This window comes from Dicentrarchus labrax, unplaced genomic scaffold (assembly GCF_905237075.1).
Source record: "Dicentrarchus labrax unplaced genomic scaffold, dlabrax2021, whole genome shotgun sequence".
Classification (NCBI taxonomy): domain Eukaryota; kingdom Metazoa; phylum Chordata; class Actinopteri; family Moronidae; genus Dicentrarchus; species Dicentrarchus labrax.
Genome location: NW_026136721.1, coordinates 9,855,192 through 9,872,696, shown reverse-complemented (window position 1 = coordinate 9,872,696; position 17,505 = coordinate 9,855,192). Strand labels below are relative to the sequence as shown.

At 42.6% G+C, this 17,505-nt stretch overlaps 2 protein-coding genes across 2 annotated transcripts; both read left to right on the top strand.

The window, feature by feature from the left end:
* On the top strand, positions 1–13,075 carry p4hb (prolyl 4-hydroxylase, beta polypeptide). Its single transcript, XM_051384323.1, has 11 exons — positions 1–332; positions 2,063–2,269; positions 3,810–3,943; positions 4,242–4,379; positions 6,834–6,938; positions 7,056–7,181; positions 7,345–7,545; positions 7,840–7,960; positions 8,698–8,879; positions 9,971–10,084; positions 11,959–13,075. The coding sequence occupies exons 1-11, from the start codon at positions 194–196 to the stop codon at positions 12,031–12,033; spliced, it is 1,542 nt and encodes a 513-aa protein (XP_051240283.1). The 5' UTR covers positions 1–193; the 3' UTR covers positions 12,034–13,075.
* A 2,081-nt stretch (positions 13,076–15,156) lies between these two features.
* Positions 15,157–16,912, top strand: ppp1r27b (protein phosphatase 1, regulatory subunit 27b). Its single transcript, XM_051384324.1, has 3 exons — positions 15,157–15,537; positions 15,666–15,816; positions 16,262–16,912. Exons 1-3 carry the CDS (start codon positions 15,309–15,311, stop codon positions 16,383–16,385), a joined length of 504 nt encoding a protein of 167 aa, XP_051240284.1. The 5' UTR covers positions 15,157–15,308; the 3' UTR covers positions 16,386–16,912.
* The last annotated feature ends 593 nt before the right edge of the window (positions 16,913–17,505 follow it).

Here is a 17,505-nt window from a genome sequence, read left to right as displayed (position 1 = left end):
TGCGCACTACGTCTGACCCCTCCGGTTTCTGCGTGCGATGCCACGTTAGTAGCGGTAGACACAAAATACCAGCTACTCTCCCAACCTTAAACAAGGAAACAGACCAAAACGAAGACCAATTTCCCAGCTCAACCGTAGCCGACCGTGTCTGCAGCTCTCGGCTCTCTGTCAGGAAGAATACTCGACGGTAACTATGTTGAAGTTGTTGCTCCTCTGCACACTGGCGGTGGCCAGCCGGGCTGAGATCGCTGAGGAAGAAGATGTCCTGGTGCTGAAGAAAAGTAACTTCGACGAGGCTCTGGCAGCTCACCCCAACCTCTTGGTTGAATTCTGTGAGTAACAACAGCTATCACATCTCTCCAGCTAAAGCTAAAGCTAGGTGTCTGCAGCAGGCTCACCGGTTACCTGGCTAGCTAGCTAAATGAAGCCTTGCTTAATGTTAGCATTAAACTTTGACACTTCTGACAAGTTGCCGCCGTTAGTGGCTAACTTACTGATGTCGTGCTCATTTTTGCATCCATGTGTGGATCCGTCTCACATTCAGACTGTGTGATAAAGATTGACGTGCACTGTTAATCAGACTGCGTTATTTCTTTCTTTGTCAGACTATTTGTCATTAAATTTGGCAAACGTTAGCTAGCACCGAGTATCCTCGAAGTGCAAACCGATTCTGACTGGGTTACGAAACTTGCCACAACATCGTAACCCCAAACCTTTTTTTTTTTTACCAACTAATGTTAATGATAATGCAGTTTCTGTTAAGCCATAGTCTTGCTTTGACTTCGCTATAGCTCCAGAGTGTTATAGGTAAGTTAGCTAATAGCAGCGCAACATATTGCATTTTGAGAAGTCGGCCACGATCACTTTACCGCCGGGATAATGCTGTAATAACACAATTATTAACACAATTATTAACGCCAGAAGCGAAAGGAATAACTCAGGTGAATCAGAAAAGTGCGGGATTACTTAAGTTTCGATTGCCTGCTGTGGTTTCATACTGCAAGTTTCACTTTTACTGAAGCCTAAAAGTCTTATTCACTTGAATGTAAGTTCAGTTCTTGTCTTGGGGTAATTCATTTCTTCTCATTATACACAGAGAGGTTTTGTGTCAAACCGCAAGCTGTAATGGGCCACTTCTTCATAGCCTGCAGGCCCATCCCGCTACACTTTTGTCAGCTTGTTGACCTGCTCTCACACACAGACACACATTTCACTGACGAACCAGTGGGCCAGTCACAGATGGCCGTGAGGAAGACTCTCCAATGAGCTCAGGATGGGAGGGCTGAAGGCTTTGTTTGCCCACCTATTTCTCAGCTGGGCGGGATCTGAGTTGGGATGTGGAGCTAGGTTGACGTGTACTTTACAAAAGTTCATCTGTGCGTTTATATTGACTGTCCTGGAACAAGGAAGCGTTGTCAAGAATTTAAGGTGATGCAATGCAGGTCATTTTATTTGACGTGTCACTTGCGATTAGGTTGATTATCTGTTTGGAATTTGTGTTCAGACTTGTACAATGTTCAATTGGGCACATTGGCTTACAAATTAACATGTGAAGCCACAGTGCAAATTAAATTATCCCACATTTGTATGGTAGTCTGCTCCAGCCACTAGGATATGTAATCCTCCAAGTTCTCTTTCAAACTAGTCAATTAAAAAAGGTTGCAAACTAACTTCATCAAACGTTGTATGAAAATATGTTTAGTTTATAAAATGTCAGAATAGAATGAAATTGCTTGTTCCCCCCGAGATATTTAAGTAACAGTTAAAACAATACAGTATAGAAAAGCAGAAAATCCTCACATTTAAATCACTGAAAAAAGTGTTTGCTCAACCTATAATCAATTATTAAAATAGCTTTTAAAATCAATTCTGTGCATTGATCTGCTCTGCTACGTACGAGCAGGACAGGGTCTTGGTCAATAGCAAAGGCATTTATCAAGTGTTTTTGAGTGGGTGATCAATAGGACTTTTTGTGCTTGATTGATCAACCCCTTTGATCAGATTTACAACAGTGCAAACCACTGTATGTGACCTGCTAATTTCCCTCCTGATACTCCTACAGATGCCCCATGGTGTGGTCACTGCAAGGCCCTGGCTCCAGAGTACGCCAAGGCCGCTGGCATGCTGAAGGCCGAGGGTTCAGCGGTCCGCCTGGGTAAGGTGGACGCCACAGAGGAGACCGAACTGGCCCAAGATTATGGCGTCCGGGGATACCCCACCATCAAGTTCTACAAGGGCGGAGAGAAGGAGTCACCCAAAGAGTATTCTGGTGAGGATTATTGTGATTTTTTTTGTTTTGTTTGTTTTTTATATATATATTATTTAAAATTGATTGCACTTGCATGAGAAAGACCATTTAGAAGTTGGAGGCGGTAGTGGGAAATTAGGTGTCTGTTTACTTTTATGTTGTATTAAGATTTAGGTTATAATCTTCTTATTGTCCTATAAATTACAGCATAAAACTTTCTTCTTCCCCATCGTTTTTTCTCTACCCAGTGCACCTTTTTAATGAATGGTAGAATTTTTTCACAAAGTGATGTAATCTTGAGAAACTCTTGTCATAGTGAAGTGAGTGAATATTATTTCATAGTGAAGTGAGTGAATATTATTTCATAGTAGCATGTTATGAAATGCTCCACAGACGGAAAACGGATCAGATTTGACACTCGTAGGCAAGCCCTATTGACTTTCTTTATGCTGGTAATATGATATGCACAGCAGCATAAACAGCAAGGCAGCCAATCAGCTTTTAGCAAAATGACCGAGTCAAAATGTGGGTTGGGCCTTCCCTGCACGTTCCTCTCATGCTGACTCTGAACCAGCAGAGATATGTGCAGTTCCTCACGTCGCTGTTGCCTCCTCTCCACTGGCCCAGGGAAGGCTCGGTTTGGAAAGGCTAGGGAGAGTAGCTGGGGGAGAAAATTACTACTATGACTTGAGTCCAGCTTCTAGAAACATCCCTCTCCCACGCACCGCCTTAGACCTCACAGCATTGCGCCAAGACTGCCTGCTGTATCACTTCATCAACATGTGTTTCTCAGTGAAATTGCTACCATGTTGCATCACTGGTTCAGTCTGACAGCCAGGTCTATCTTAAGTCCAGTTTAATTTCAGTCTTACAGTGTTACTCCAAAGAAAGGTAAACGCATATTTGCCTTTTGATTGCCTTGTCTTTGTATTCTAATTGAATGATCATACAATGTGGTGCTCGGGTTTGAAAGTAAAAACAAATGAGCCACTTCTGTTAGTCAGTTGAATTTAAAAGAGCTGTTAACCAGAGGTTTGCAGAAGTGGTGTTGTCGTTGGTGTTGGCATATTTTAGCTTTTTTTCTGACAAGCTGGAAAATGTATGAAGGGTGTGTTTTCATGTCTTCAGTTTGACTACAGTAGAGACAGTGCAAATTCACTATAGCTGGGCCTGGGCAATAAAACCATAGCAAAATACAGTATATTGACAATATACACTTCATCAACAGCAACAAGAATTGTTCATGATGAATGAACTGTGCGCGATATTGATCCCTACAGGGAAATTGACAACATGACAAAACGTTAAAATTATTACCTGTGTGGCGTGATACATGAGGTGGTTCAATTCAAACTTTTCAGCTGGTCTTTAGTACAAATAGTCAGTAAAAAGTATCAGTGCGAGTCAAATACTAAAAAATGTTCCTACTTTGAAGCCAGATAGCTGATGGCACATTGTCCATATTTTGGTCATTTTAGTTCATCAGTTTAGCTTTTGACAAGTCAACGTGATGCCTGTGTGTACAGAAGTACTTGAGTTAATGAGTTTTGTTGTCCTGCAGCTGGCAGGCAGGCAGAGGACATCGTCAGCTGGCTGAAGAAGCGCACCGGCCCGGCCGTCACCACGCTGTCTGCAGTCACAGAGGCAGAGTCTCTGATTGCTGACAGTGAGGTTGCAGTCATTGGATTCTTTAAGGTACAATTCTGATCTCCCCCTTTTTGTAATGAATCTCCTTCCTTTTGTTTTTATATTGTATAAACATTTTCTGTACAGATTACTGGATGGTTGATGTGTGTAATATCTCAAAATGCATGAAGTTTGTTTATTCAGTATCTTCATTATTCAAATATAACTTTTCTGGCATCGTCTTTGTCAGTAGGCTTTGTTGATTTCAAACCATCTGAAGAGCCTTACTGCCTTTTTAAATGTTAAAAAACATTGAAGATCACTTGCACACTGCTTTATATTAAAGGAAGTTTATATGTGTCTTCAGGATCTTAACTCCGACGGTGCCAAGGCCTACGAAAAAGCAGCTGAAGCCATAGACGACATTCCCTTCGCCATCACATCCGACGATGCCATTTACAGCAAGTTTGAGGTGTCCAAGGACAGCGTTGTCCTCTTCAAGAAGGTGACTGCACACTCTAAGTTTATTTCTTCACTAATAATTAATTTAGATTGCCGAAAGCACAAATATTACATCAATGTCTATTCAGCCATATGGACAAAGCCGGACATCTTATAATTCCAAATTGGTTGACATATATTTATCTTAAGTATTTACTCACTTTCCCAGGTGTAATCAAAATATATTGAAAATAGGTTATCGGTGGCCTTGCTTCAGCATGTGAAGTGTTTACAGACGGGCTGCTGAAGACGCCCCGGTGTTTTTGATCTACACCTTGGTAACACGATGCTGCCGACCTCACAGTATCCGCCCTCCATTGCTAATCTCGGCTCGTCTGAGGTGCTTCAACGTTTTAGATGTGCCCCTGCCTTTGGGCCTGTTGCTCGACCCACCCAGTGAATGACTTCAGCATGTTGAGCTGATGGTGATGAATGGTAAGGAGCTGTATTAGATGATGATACCCCATTTGACTAGTCCCATTGGCTATGAGCAGAGGATGAATGAATGGCAGCTGTGTGCTCTGTCTAGCCCAAACTGGCCACCTTTTCCTTCTTCCCATGTGTTCATTGAAATTTACACAAGATGGGATTTTTTTTTTCTCCCTCAGAGGCGATGCTTCTGTTGTATTGCAGTTACTGACTACAACCATCCCTTGCTGAATAGGTCAGATCATTTCACTTTCTTATCAGCAAAACTGTATCTCAGTCAGCATGCAAATGTGTCAAATTAGGTCAAGATCCAGTAGGTCCGCCAATAAATAAAGCAACCGAGTAATGTGACACTGATTAATTAAACCTTTTAAAATCCTGAAATCCTTCATTCACAGCAACAAATATCCTGTTTACAAGCTCTTTTTGCCTTTCCTTTGCTCACTATGCTCTACGGCTGCAACTAATGATTGTTTTCATTATCCATGAATCTCTCCATCATTTTTTCTATTTAATTTATTTAAGTTGTTTTGACCATAAAGTGTCAGGAAATGGGGGGAAAAAACATTTATCACGGTTTCTCGAGGCCCAACGTGACGTCTTTAAATGTCTTATTTTTGTCATATCTGACTTAAGAAACTAGAGAAGAAGCTGAAATAATATTTAGAACTTAACAAAATAGTTGGCGATTTAATAATTAATTTAATAGTTGACAACTAATCGTTGCAGCTCTGCTATGCTAACAGAAAAGCATCTGCTTAAATATGTCCATATAATCTCATAGAAGCTCAAAGGTTTGCAACTCTTTGTTCAGATTCCATCAGTGTGAAATGGGTAATGAGCGTACAGTTGCACCCTTTTACCATTATCACCTGCCACAGGAATCAGTAATGCAACTGATAAAGAATTGGACCAAATTATAGAATTAATATTATTACTGGTATCGGTAAAATCCTATCCATTCCCATCCCTAAACAATGTAAAAGGGGGTGTGAATATGGTGAAATGCAATTAATTCCATTTACAACATAAATCTTCAAATTCATCAAAATAGAATGAATAATTTCAAATGTTTTAAAAACTTTAAAAAGTAAAATGTGTAATTAACTCAGGTTGGTGATTCAATCACTGGCAAGACGCTGAACCCCTCCTGGCTCCTAACATGCACCGTAACACTGTCATCAGTGTATGTGGGCGTGGGTGAATGTGAGTCTTTGTAACGTGCTTGGGACTGCTTTTAGGTGCTATACAATTGTAGTCCATTTACCCTTTGTTTCACACAGATTGGTTTTATATATGGTACATACTGCTTATTCCATTTTGATCATTCATTTCAGTTCATTTTAACAGCCATGCTTTATTTCACTGTTTGTTCGGTACCCTGTGATGGGTGTCACTCTAACATTTTCTAGTTTGCAGTAGATCAGTAATGAAATAATAACTTTATGCAGTCCCAGTTGAGAGACAACAACAAAACAAGAGACAGCAAACTATAAATATCTCCTTGATTTATGGATGGTAATGTTTCATTTTGGCACATGGACCCAAGGCTCAGTCCTCCCACTGCCATTGTCTGGCCTTTGATCCATGTTGGTAACTTTACCCCGACACAAACACCGCTGACATGTGGGCTCGTTGCCTGCAGTTGGGCAAACCCTCCCCAAGCTGGAGCTCAGCTTTAATAAACAGCTGGGGTCTTTCACTTGTTTATTGCAATGGGAGGTTTGAGTTTCACAGCCCTGGTCAGTGGGCGCAGGGCTGGCCGCAGGGCTGGCCGCAGGGCTGGCGGCATGCCACCGGCCTAACTTTTTCCTATTGTATGCCAGTAAGTAAGGGCTGCTTGGCACAGCTGTACCACTGCTATTCTTAACACTTAATAAAGGTCCATTTGGGCTTCTGGCTCTTTCGTCAGCTGGGGACTACCAGGGGATTATAAAGTGGTTTGTGTGGTAAATATATTTGGTGTTCACAGGCAGACAAGACGGGTGGATAATATTTTTATCTAAGTGTTACCATGTTTCCTTTACAGTTTGATGAAGGACGCAATACCTTTGATGGAGAGCTGACCAAAGAAAAACTCCTGGCTTTTGTCAAGGGCAACCAGCTGCCTCTGGTCATCGAGTTCACTGAGCAGGTAATGACTGTGACCGTGCACATCAACGTGACCATCGTGTCCACACTACTGTCCACAACAGTAAACCAAACAAGTCCAAGTCCACATGTCAAACTTATATGTTTCTGTTTTGTGCAGACCGCCCCTAAAATCTTCGGTGGAGACATCAAGTCCCACATCCTCATGTTTCTGCCCAAAGCTGCATCAGACTTCCAGGCCAAAATGGACCAGTTTAAGAAAGCCGCAGAGGGATTCAAGGGTCAGGTAGGTGAACAGTCTGAAAACACCTTCCAGTCTTTCAGATTGCACTCTGCCTTTTAACCTGTCAAATGTGATTGACGCACATTCTGTATACAAGACTTTTCTCAGGCTGGATATTTATGGATGACAAAATCAAATATTGAACTCTTCCGTCTCCCCTGTCCAGATCCTGTTTATTTTCATCGACAGCGACGTGGACGACAACCAGCGCATCCTGGAGTTCTTTGGCCTGAAGAAAGAGGAGTGCCCCGCCATCCGCCTCATCACCCTGGAGGACGAGATGACCAAATACAAACCAGAGAGCGACGCCATCACAGCAGAGAGCATCACCGCATTCTGCACACTGTTCACTGAGGGCAAACTCAAGGTGAGGGAGAGAGGAGTGGCTGGTTATGTTATAGATATACTTACACATTCATGAATAAGGTTTGATTTAATGCTGGAAGTTTTATAATAGTGAGGACAATTATACACACAAGTGCTGAGTTTCTTTGGATGACCTCAAGCAATGAATCCTTCATCATGTTAATGGTTTTTTTATTGAGCTTAGTAATGTGCTGTAAATACTGTTGACAAAACAGGACCATGAGTTTAATACTTAATTAAGCATTGGGTATTTTAATGCATTAATATGACTAACTTTCTATATTCACTCTCCCAGCCCCACCTCATGAGTCAGGACATCCCTGAAGACTGGGACAAAACCCCCGTCAAAGTTCTGGTTGGCAAAAACTTCGAGGAGGTCGTCTTCGATTCTTCCAAGAATGTCTTTGTGGAATTCTGTAAGAGCCTCCTCTTGTCTGCAGTGTTTTAACACCATTGAAACACATTAACGAATCATCTTTTTTGAGGAGATTCACCTGTTTTTAAAGTGGTATTTTCTTGCAGTTGAGGCTCAGTTGTTCATATGAGAGAGTTGGCAAAGCCTCTAGTGTCAACTGTAATCTTGCCCTTCCTTACTTGCCTGTGCCAAGCAGTTTCCAAATACCTAAGAGTTGATACTAGGGGGTGACTCAGCCCACTCTCTGCAAATTAAGTTGTTACCAGACACTTAGAAGAAGAAAAAAAAAAAAAAAAAAAAATATATATATATATATATATAATATATATATATCTCTCTCTGAGGGATTATTTTTATAGTGATCCACATTCAAATTTGCACTATTTTTGGAGGAATTTTTCCATTGCTGACTGTAATATACAGCTTATGGCCTGTGATGCACAGCAGGGTAGGCCTGTATTTCCTGACTGTCGGGGGTTCCCAGCCAGTCAAAGGGGAACAAGGCCATGAAGCTGAGGCTACATGTGACATGTTCAGTGCATGTTTGCCTGCTTCCAGCTATACATTGCATTAGGTTGTACAGACCTGTCTCAGATCAAACACCCACACAGCCTAGTGCCCCAGTTAATGAAAACATATGACACGATAAGTGTGTTCAGTGGTCAATATCACAATGAGCTTAAAGCAAATCCAGGTGTACTTTTGTTTCTAATTTTTGCTTTGTGTGTGGTTTTCCAGATGCACCTTGGTGTGGACACTGCAAACAGCTGACTCCCATCTGGGAGAAGCTGGGAGAGAAGTATAAGGACAGTGCTGACGTCATTGTGGCTAAGATGGACTCTACAGCCAACGAGATTGAGGCAGTCAAAGTCCACAGCTTCCCCACTCTTAAGTTCTTCCCTGCAGGAGACGAGCGCAAGGTGGGTTGAGGAGGTGTTACATTTGATCTATGAGAGAGATTGAATATTTGATTGGTGTCATCTCTCTTAATTTGAGCATCTTCTGTAAACATGTCCATTTGTGTTGACTGATGTATGATCCTTCGATCCTTTCTTCACCCTTAATTATTGGGTTCGCCCTCTTATGCATTACAGGCCATTTGCAGTTGTGAGTTACAGTGATCTGGGTGGTTATTTGGATCCAGCATCATTGCCATACAGGCCTCGCTCCCATTAGTGCCTCTTGATTTAGCAGTGTTAACCATGTGCAGAAACCTGAGCTTGCTGGCCTTGCTGGTTTCTGCACCATTATATTGGTGTTTGGTTCTTATAGATTCCTGCTCCATGACTTCACTCACATAGAGACTCTGTGCTCAACCTGCACCTGCCTCTCTCCATAGCTCTCCTTTATTGACCAGGCCTTCACGTGCCAGCTTTCAATTTAGCAATCTTAAATGAGTAAACTATATACTGGGGCCACCCCATAGTAAGTCTTAAGGATTAGCCTGTGACCCTACTTAGAGGAAGCATGCAGAAGACCCAGGAGAAGGCTGAGAAAGGCTAGTGCTGGTGCTGGAGCTACAGTGGCAGGCATGAGGGGCTGTGTAGGTCATTAGGGTTATGAAATAACCGATTAAATTACCGATTAAATAACTAAAAACTAAATTGGTTGCTTTCCAGATGTCCTTCGAGTATCCTTTTCATGTGCAACCTTATTTTAGTAATCATCCCACTGGCTTGTTGCTGTGTCACTGCTCATAGATCACCTCTCGACAACTTACTGGCAACATTTGGAGACAGATTGCCAAAGTTTACTGGCTGCTTTTAAATGACATTGTGAAGGGTCAAAGGCTCAGTGATATTTTCATTTAAATGCAGTCATGCTTGCATTCTATAGACATTTCTTGGGTTGGTGGAGATGAGTAGTTCTGCACGATATGGTAAAAAATTAATCATATTGCAACTATTTTAACAGATTATGCAATTATGATATGATACATAATTAGTGTGAAAGACACAAGACACAATTTTGTAAGTTAAAATAATAATCAAAAATAATATCTGATAAACAGGTGATTGATTACAATGGGGAGAGAACACTGGAAGGTTTCACCAAGTTCCTGGAGAGCGGCGGTAAGGAGGGCGGTGCCCCTGCAGCAGACGACGAGGACGACCTGGACGCAGAGGTAAGATAATCTCAACTGAGAGATCAGTGTGTCTGCAAAAACTCTTAACATCAAATGATCTCAATTTTAGACCTTAATATGTTGTAAATATGATTTTAAAATGTATTGGATTAATTGTTGTATTCTTTATACTCAGTCTGGCTTTGCACAAAATATGTATTGATCAAACTACATAACAAAACTGACGTGGAACCTACTCTCTTTCTCACTTTTTTTTGCCAGTATGTACGTAAAATACATTCATAAAATAAATTGCATTCATAATAGCCTTAAAAAGGTCTTAAATGTACCCTGCTGAAACCCTGGAGATGCATTTACACATTTTATAGGAAGCAGTGCTTTTACAGCATGGCTGTAGCCTCGTGAGAAGAAGCTGTGGTCAATAGTGAAAACAGTGGTCTGTCCCTTTTTTGATGTTTTTGTAAAAACAAAACAGTTGCACACAAATGTCTGAATTGTTAACTAAACGCCCTCAGGCTATCTGAGCTTTGATGAATGCATCAAGACTTTAATCTGTTCATCTTGATGTAATGGCTCTCCTTGTACCAGACCACATAAAAGAATCTGTGTGCTCACACAGAAATCTAACTTTGTATGCAGTACTCTGTTGGACTGTGTTAAGACCAGGTGTGTGTATTCAGTATAGCTTTGTTCTGTTTGTGTACAAGTACCCACCACCAGTTGGGACATATTCATATTGAAGAGGTAGTCATAAATGAGGGAAATGGCAGTGACTAAAACAAGAACAACAGCTGCTGCAGTGTGAGGATTTAGAGGCTGACTGTTGTCATCTTTTTTTCTAGAGTTCCATGAATAATTTGTTTAGAAGGAATCTTTCTTACTCAAACTGTTATTCTTTATTCGAAACAACTTTAAGTGTAACATGTTGAGACAGAACATGCCTCCCCATATCATAGTCAATAACCTGTGTATTATTCCTCTTGATATTATTTGAATATAATGTTATTGGAGTGGAGTCTTCATATGTGAAAGTAAAGACATCAGATTCATGTGAATGCACACGTCTCTCATCGAAACTGCTTTTTGGAGGCAGATTTGGTGTCATGACTGTACCCAAAATAGGTTTACAGGACCAACTCCTGTGAGGATTTTAGGCCTTAGTGACCTTAGATTTGACTCCCTTGGCTTTGTTGTGAGGTGGGGGGTACCATAACTAAACCAAAAGCAAGTATTATACATAAGGTCTCAAGGTTGAGTAGCCAGAGACAAGTATGAAAGTAATATTACACCTTTCCCAAACTTAACCCAGGTGCAACATTTTAAATTGGACAATAAGCAAAGCTAATCAATGAGAAACTCTCCACCACATCCTGGTTAAAGATGCAGAGGATGCATGTTGAGCTTTGACCAGTTCTACCAACACATTCCTGTGTGTTACAACTCTGCTGCACCCAGCACACATTAGGAGGGACCCTCTGTACTAGCACCTTTCCACTCTACTATTTGCCCACCACTCCCCCCTTCTCAGAAGTCTAATTGCAGCCCAGCTGAATGCTGTCCACTTAAGCCGTCTGCAGCTGTCGGAGCTGTTTACTGGGCTTTGCCTGGAACCTCCAGATGAAAGTGGCACGTGCAGCGCTGCAGTCAACATTAGGGCCTTCTGACACATCTCCTCACCCAACCCCATCTCCTCACCCCACCTATCCTCAGACTAGACGTGAAGGAATGGCTGTGCAAAACGATGATGTCATCTAAATGCAGAGCAGTGTTGTTCACACATTCTGCAGAGTGACGACTGGTTTCATTTGTTCAGACTGGCTTGAAAGTCTAGTTTAGCGCATATTCACCACAAACTAGAGCTGCATGCTTGTCTGATTCTGTGTTAACCAACCACCCTCTCCTCTGCTCTACAGGATTTGGATGATGTGGATGAAGGACAGGACGAGGACTCTGATGGTGAGGACGACGACGGACATGACGAGTTGTAAGAGCTGGCAGAGGGGAGAGAGAGAGAGAGGAGACGAGTCCCACCCCAACCCTTCCAACAAGTCACCATCACCACCTTCACTTCCTTGTGGACCTTCCCTGTCCTGTGAACATTAATACTTCCCCTTTAACTGCCTCTCAGTCAGTCAGTCAGTCAGCTGGCCTGCTAGCCAGCCCGCCAGTTAGTCAGTCAGTCCATCAGTGGCGCGGCAGGGCCTTTTTTGCCACCCACACAGCCAACCTCGCAACTTCTGGCCAGACTGGTCTTGTCCCACCTGGGGGGACTCTGGAACAGCGCACCACCTCTACGGGAGACCTGAATGCCTTCTTTACAAAGCTCTACATCAGCTGTTTGCCTTGTATATTTTAAACCAAATGTAAAAATGGCATTGAGATCCAGTTTTCAAAATGTTTGTGTTCCCCTGATGAATTGGCTCCCCTCCTCCTTTAAAAAAAAAAAAAAAAAAAGCCTTGCCATTGTTCAGTGTGGGTATGAGCTAAATGAGTGTTGTAACCTGTATTTGTAGGTAAGGGGGGGCTGCCAATGTTCTTTACCCTCTGATAGAAATCCAGAGGAACAGAGTTTTGTGTGGTGGTTTTGTAAGGACTGATCTCTCAGGGGACAAGGGGCCATCGTATACACGTTTATTTTGCAATGTCTTCACTAAAATAAACCCCACAAAGCTTGTCCACTCCAGTGTAGCACAAAGAGCCCCCCTCCCATCTGTAGCTGAGACCAATTCTTTTCTTTCTTTTGGTAGGGGGGAAGTCTACTTTGTTTTAATTTCTTCATTCCCAAATAATCTTTAAGTTCAGTCTCCTCATTTAAGCGTGGCTACTGACTATTTTCTAAAAGGAACAAAGGTTAACTTTTTTGGGGGGGAAATCCTATTTTATTTAATTGCTTTCAGTATGAGGTTTTTTTGTTTTTTAACTTAGAACTTGTCATTTTTAATGATGTACCGTTGTGCCCAGTTATAGCCAGTTGGCCCTGTTGGGGCAGAGTTGGCCCTTGGACACACTCTCAGACCTGGGATGGGGTTTTTTTTTTTTTTTTTTTTTTTTTTTTGAGCCAGTTCTGATAGGTCGCACTGCATTCATGCCTAATCAGAGATTCATTGTGGTTACTAAAGCAGACAGAGATTGGTACAGTCTACTTGGTCAGGTTGGTCTGAGAGAAGTGTCTATTATATCTAAAGCGGGGAGGGAACCGTTGCACAGCCCCACCCCTCACCCATACTGTACCTCCTGCATCCCTTTTGGCTCTACCCAACACCCTTGTTGCCACAGCGGTGTGTGTGTTTGTGTGTGTGTGTGTGTGTGTGTGTGTGTGTGTGTGTGTGTGTGTGTGTGTGTGTGTGTGTGTGTGTGTGTGTGTGTGTGTGTGTGTGTGTGTGTGTGTGTGTGTGTGCGGTGTGTGTGTGTGTGTGGGCGTGTGTGTGTGTGTGTGTGTGCGCGTGTGCATGCTGTGTGCATGGTGTAAAAATTGCTGTGCGATGAGTTGTATGAAATGTTCATATTTTCTGGTCGTCCATGAACAGGAGAATGAATGTACTGCGTGTCTGGCAGGGAGGGGAGGTTTGAGTAGAGCAAGGTGATGGGTTTGACAGCTGTACAGCGGTGGGGGAAACTTAACAAAGCATTCCATCATATCCAAATTGATGTGGAAAACGTGAAATGGTGGCCAATAAACAAAAATTACAAAACAATGTTTGTCTACTGTTTTGTTTTTTTGTTGAGTGCTCCTTCAGGTTGACCCTTGATGAGCTGTGGAAGGGAAAATGCCATTACACTTATTTTATCATTAATTGGGTTTATAGTGAGCGTGATAAACTAGACTTGCAAGCTGCATGTGAGCTTATGGGAGAGGTATATTATGAGGTTGAGACAACCTAAACCACTGTCTCTGCAGAGATGAGTATAAGTTCTAAGAGAAAAAGGGAGCAAGAATGTGTGCACTGTGATTCTGAAACAGTGTAGCTATAGTGATACTGAAGATCTAAGTTGGCTCAAAAACAGTCATTTTTAATGTATAACATGTCAGGTATGCCCATTACAAGTTCCCAGAGCCCAAAGTGACTTCTTCAAATTGCAGAATGGACAAACCAAAACTGGCTCTAGACTGGACCTTTAGCATTTCATGCTTGGATGGTTGAACTGGATTCAAACTTCTACTTACTGCTGCTAGCTGCTAGGGCGGCTGTAGACTCTTGTTGCGGTCTACATTCAGGGCTGTAGCCAGGAATCCCCCCTCAGTGCAACCCTATTCCCCTCAGAATATTTTCACCAAAAATAAAGCCTCTAAAAAGTTAGTAACATTATATGGATTTTTCATATTTTCTTTATTCACTGACTGCTCCACACTACCAGGAGTAAAACCAGAGTGAAGAAACACTTAATACCTAATGGCTTAAAAGTTGTAAAATACTCAAGAACAGCCAGTTTTTTTTCCTGTCATTAGTATAAGATTACAGATTTTTCCTGTTTGACATGACAATCTAATCACTAAGGCAAACAAAAATGTACAGTCAATTCCCCAACTTTCCCATAAATATAAAAAAAAACAACCCCACAATTAATTTGTGGTACTTCAAACTATCTTTTTTTAATGTTCATTATCAAATCTCCACCAGTCACAGAGGATGAGGCAAAGCATTCAGTCATTTGGAAATGATCATCACACATCCTGTGTCTCACATCAGCGATTAAGATAGAGTATGACTCTGAAGACAGCAGCCTTTCTCGTCTGTTTATGTCAGTGCAGTTAATGGTCAACAGCCTACACATGGCACTTCACCTCTCCATGCCCCGCAGTTGGCATAGACGCACTCCAGCAATGAACCACTTTTATCCTGCATGGTGTTTACTAGAAGCCTCTAGCCCCCCCCTTCCTCTCATCTCGGGATGTCACTGCTATCTTTAAGAGAGAAGCATCTGGGTATGTGTGGGTGACAACAGAGGCAGAGGTTACTGGCTGTCATGTCTGGAGATGTATCAGAGGCTTGTGACAGGCCAGTGGGAGGGATCCGACCAGAAGGGCAACTCATCTTCCAAATCTCGCCACTGTATCTGTGAGGTGCTGCGCCCTAAAATAGCCTGACAGAGAGTATAAAGAGGGCCACAGGGAGGCTTGGTCTTCAGAGGAACAGACCCACTGGAAAGCAAGAGAGCCAAAAACAAAGACTTGAGGAAAAACAGTCTTAACTTTTTTGTGAAGGTGTTGCTGGATTTGACCATTTTTTTCTGCAAGAGCTCAGGAAAAATCTACTATACCAGGATGAAGTATTATCAGTGCCCCGTGTCCCAGACCATGGAACTCAACACTTACCCCGAGGACTGTGGTGTCCCAGTCAGCTGCAAGAACTCTGCCTCTCTGAAGAAGATCCGCAACGTGCACTTTCCCAACGACATCGTTTTCCAGGACTACGTACGACATGGCGAGCTGGAGAGGATTGGACTTTTCATCAGAGCCAGAAGAGTCAACCTGGACACCATCTACCACTCTGGTAAGAGCCCATGAAACTTATACATCACCCTGATCGAGGCTTCAGTGGTTGAAAAGTCTTTCTTATTAAACCCCAGACATTATTCTGTGCTGCACTGGTGGTTATTTGTCACTGCGCTCTCTGTGTAGGCATGGCTGCCATCCACGAAGCCGTCCTTTCTGGGAACCTGGAGTGTGTAAAGCTGCTGGTCCACTATGGAGCAGATATACACCAGAGAGACGAGGAGGGCTGGACCCCACTGCACATGGCCTGCAGCGACGGCTTCCCACACATTGCACGGTGAGCATCTACTCTTTCTATTGTATTAGACCAACTAGAGCAGTCACCAGACAATCAAACTGTGTAACTTCTGCTGAACTGTTAACCTGATAAATGCTACAACAGACTGACTGACAGAAGGCTGTAGAGGTAAAACGCTGAAGGTGCCACTAGGTGATGACACTTCTAATTTCTCTGAAAATGTAGCCAGTAGAAAGGCAGCTGGCATTACATGTTTACACATTTGAAAGCACATACCAACACACACACACGTAGACACACATTGGCTCTGCAGCTCTCCTACACCACAGAGGTAAGAGAAGCTGGAGGATCTGCTGCATTCTTGCACCTCATTGACCTAACTGACACTGAAGTATGGCACAGACCCGCATTGAGTTTGCCAAAGTGGCAGAGCGGCGAGATTTGACCTCTTTTAGTGAGCGGGGTTGTCTTGTGTTTCTTTCAGCTTCCTTCTCTCGCTGGGTGCCGACCCCGAGCTGGAGAACGACTGCGGGGAGAAGCCGGCAGACCTCATTGAGCCAGACAACAAGGAGCTGCTTGAGCTCTTCGGGCTGGCGGTCAACGACTGAGAACATCTGGCTTCTTAAAGCCACAAACGTCTACTGCCCAGTCACCTGACTGTTCTGCAGGGATGGACAGAAAAGGCCATGTCAGTTCAGCATCCGGATTTTGGAGCTTCCTCAGCTCAAGGACTGTGGATGTGTGTTGGAGGGAGGGCTGACAGAGCCCGGTGGCTGCCTCCTGAGTTGGGGGTGAACTTGTGCGGGTGGGGGCTGGCCTCTACCCTGTCAGAGCTTCAGATCTTTGTACACTGTAGTGAAGTGAATGAATCATTTGATTTGAAGTTGTTGATTTTATTTGGCTTATCTCTGGGATTAGGGATTTCTGAATGTTGTGAAACTAATGTTGCCACTCAGCTCATTAGTGCCTGTCTGAAAGCTAAGATTAGCAAAGCCAAACAGGCTTGTGTTGACTGCCTTACCAGCAAATGTTTGCAATTTTTATTCTTGCCTTCTGACAAGCTTTTGACTTTTCATTACTCATTGTTTGTATATGAGTTTTTTATACTTTTTGAAATAAAGTTTATCAGACGATAGCTTTCATTTTGTCTGCTATTTCCTTTATCTCGCAGCTCAGTGTGAGAGCAAAACCCAAGAACTGAAGGAGCATGACATTCAGCTCCTGGCCAGGGCTGCCATGTTAACTTGTGAAAAACATGAAACGCCCGTCTAGAACCAGTGATGGTTTGTCCACTCGGGGTTACTGTAGAAACATGGCAGATCAAAAAAAGCGGGCTCTGTAGATAAAAATGTCTCACTCTAACGAAAACACGATCTTTATTTTCAGGTGATTCTACACTAATGAAAACATAGCTATGAATATTATATTCTATTTCTGCCAATAGATCCTCCTGAATGTTACACACTGGACCTTTAAAGATAAAATCTTCTGCAACATTTAGAATGGGGATATCATGATGTGTTGGTTTCAACAAGTTGTCCTCCATACTGCATACAGGTCTCTAAGGCAAAACTTTGATTCAAAATTCCTAGCATCAAATCCCTGCTGTTCAATTGGGCCAGCTGTGTTAAGAGATGGAGAAGAAATTAGCAACTTAAAACTGCACAACGCAACATTTCTTTTCAACAAAGTGTATGTGTATTATGAAATTGGGAACTTTCAAAGTTA

Bases quoted from the DNA above. Each gene is read 5' to 3' on its own strand.
- p4hb (XM_051384323.1), top strand. From the start codon at position 194: ATGTTGAAGTTGTTGCTCCTCTGCACACTGGCGGTGGCCAGCCGGGCT. The intron at 4,380-6,833 runs GTGACTGCACAC...TTTCCTTTACAG, and splicing joins GCGTTGTCCTCTTCAAGAAG to TTTGATGAAGGACGCAATAC. The intron at 8,880-9,970 runs GTGGGTTGAGGA...TCTGATAAACAG, and splicing joins CTGCAGGAGACGAGCGCAAG to GTGATTGATTACAATGGGGA.
- ppp1r27b (XM_051384324.1), top strand. From the start codon at position 15,309: ATGAAGTATTATCAGTGCCCCGTGTCCCAGACCATGGAACTCAACACT. The intron at 15,538-15,665 runs GTAAGAGCCCAT...CTCTCTGTGTAG, and splicing joins GGACACCATCTACCACTCTG to GCATGGCTGCCATCCACGAA. The intron at 15,817-16,261 runs GTGAGCATCTAC...TGTTTCTTTCAG, and splicing joins GGCTTCCCACACATTGCACG to CTTCCTTCTCTCGCTGGGTG.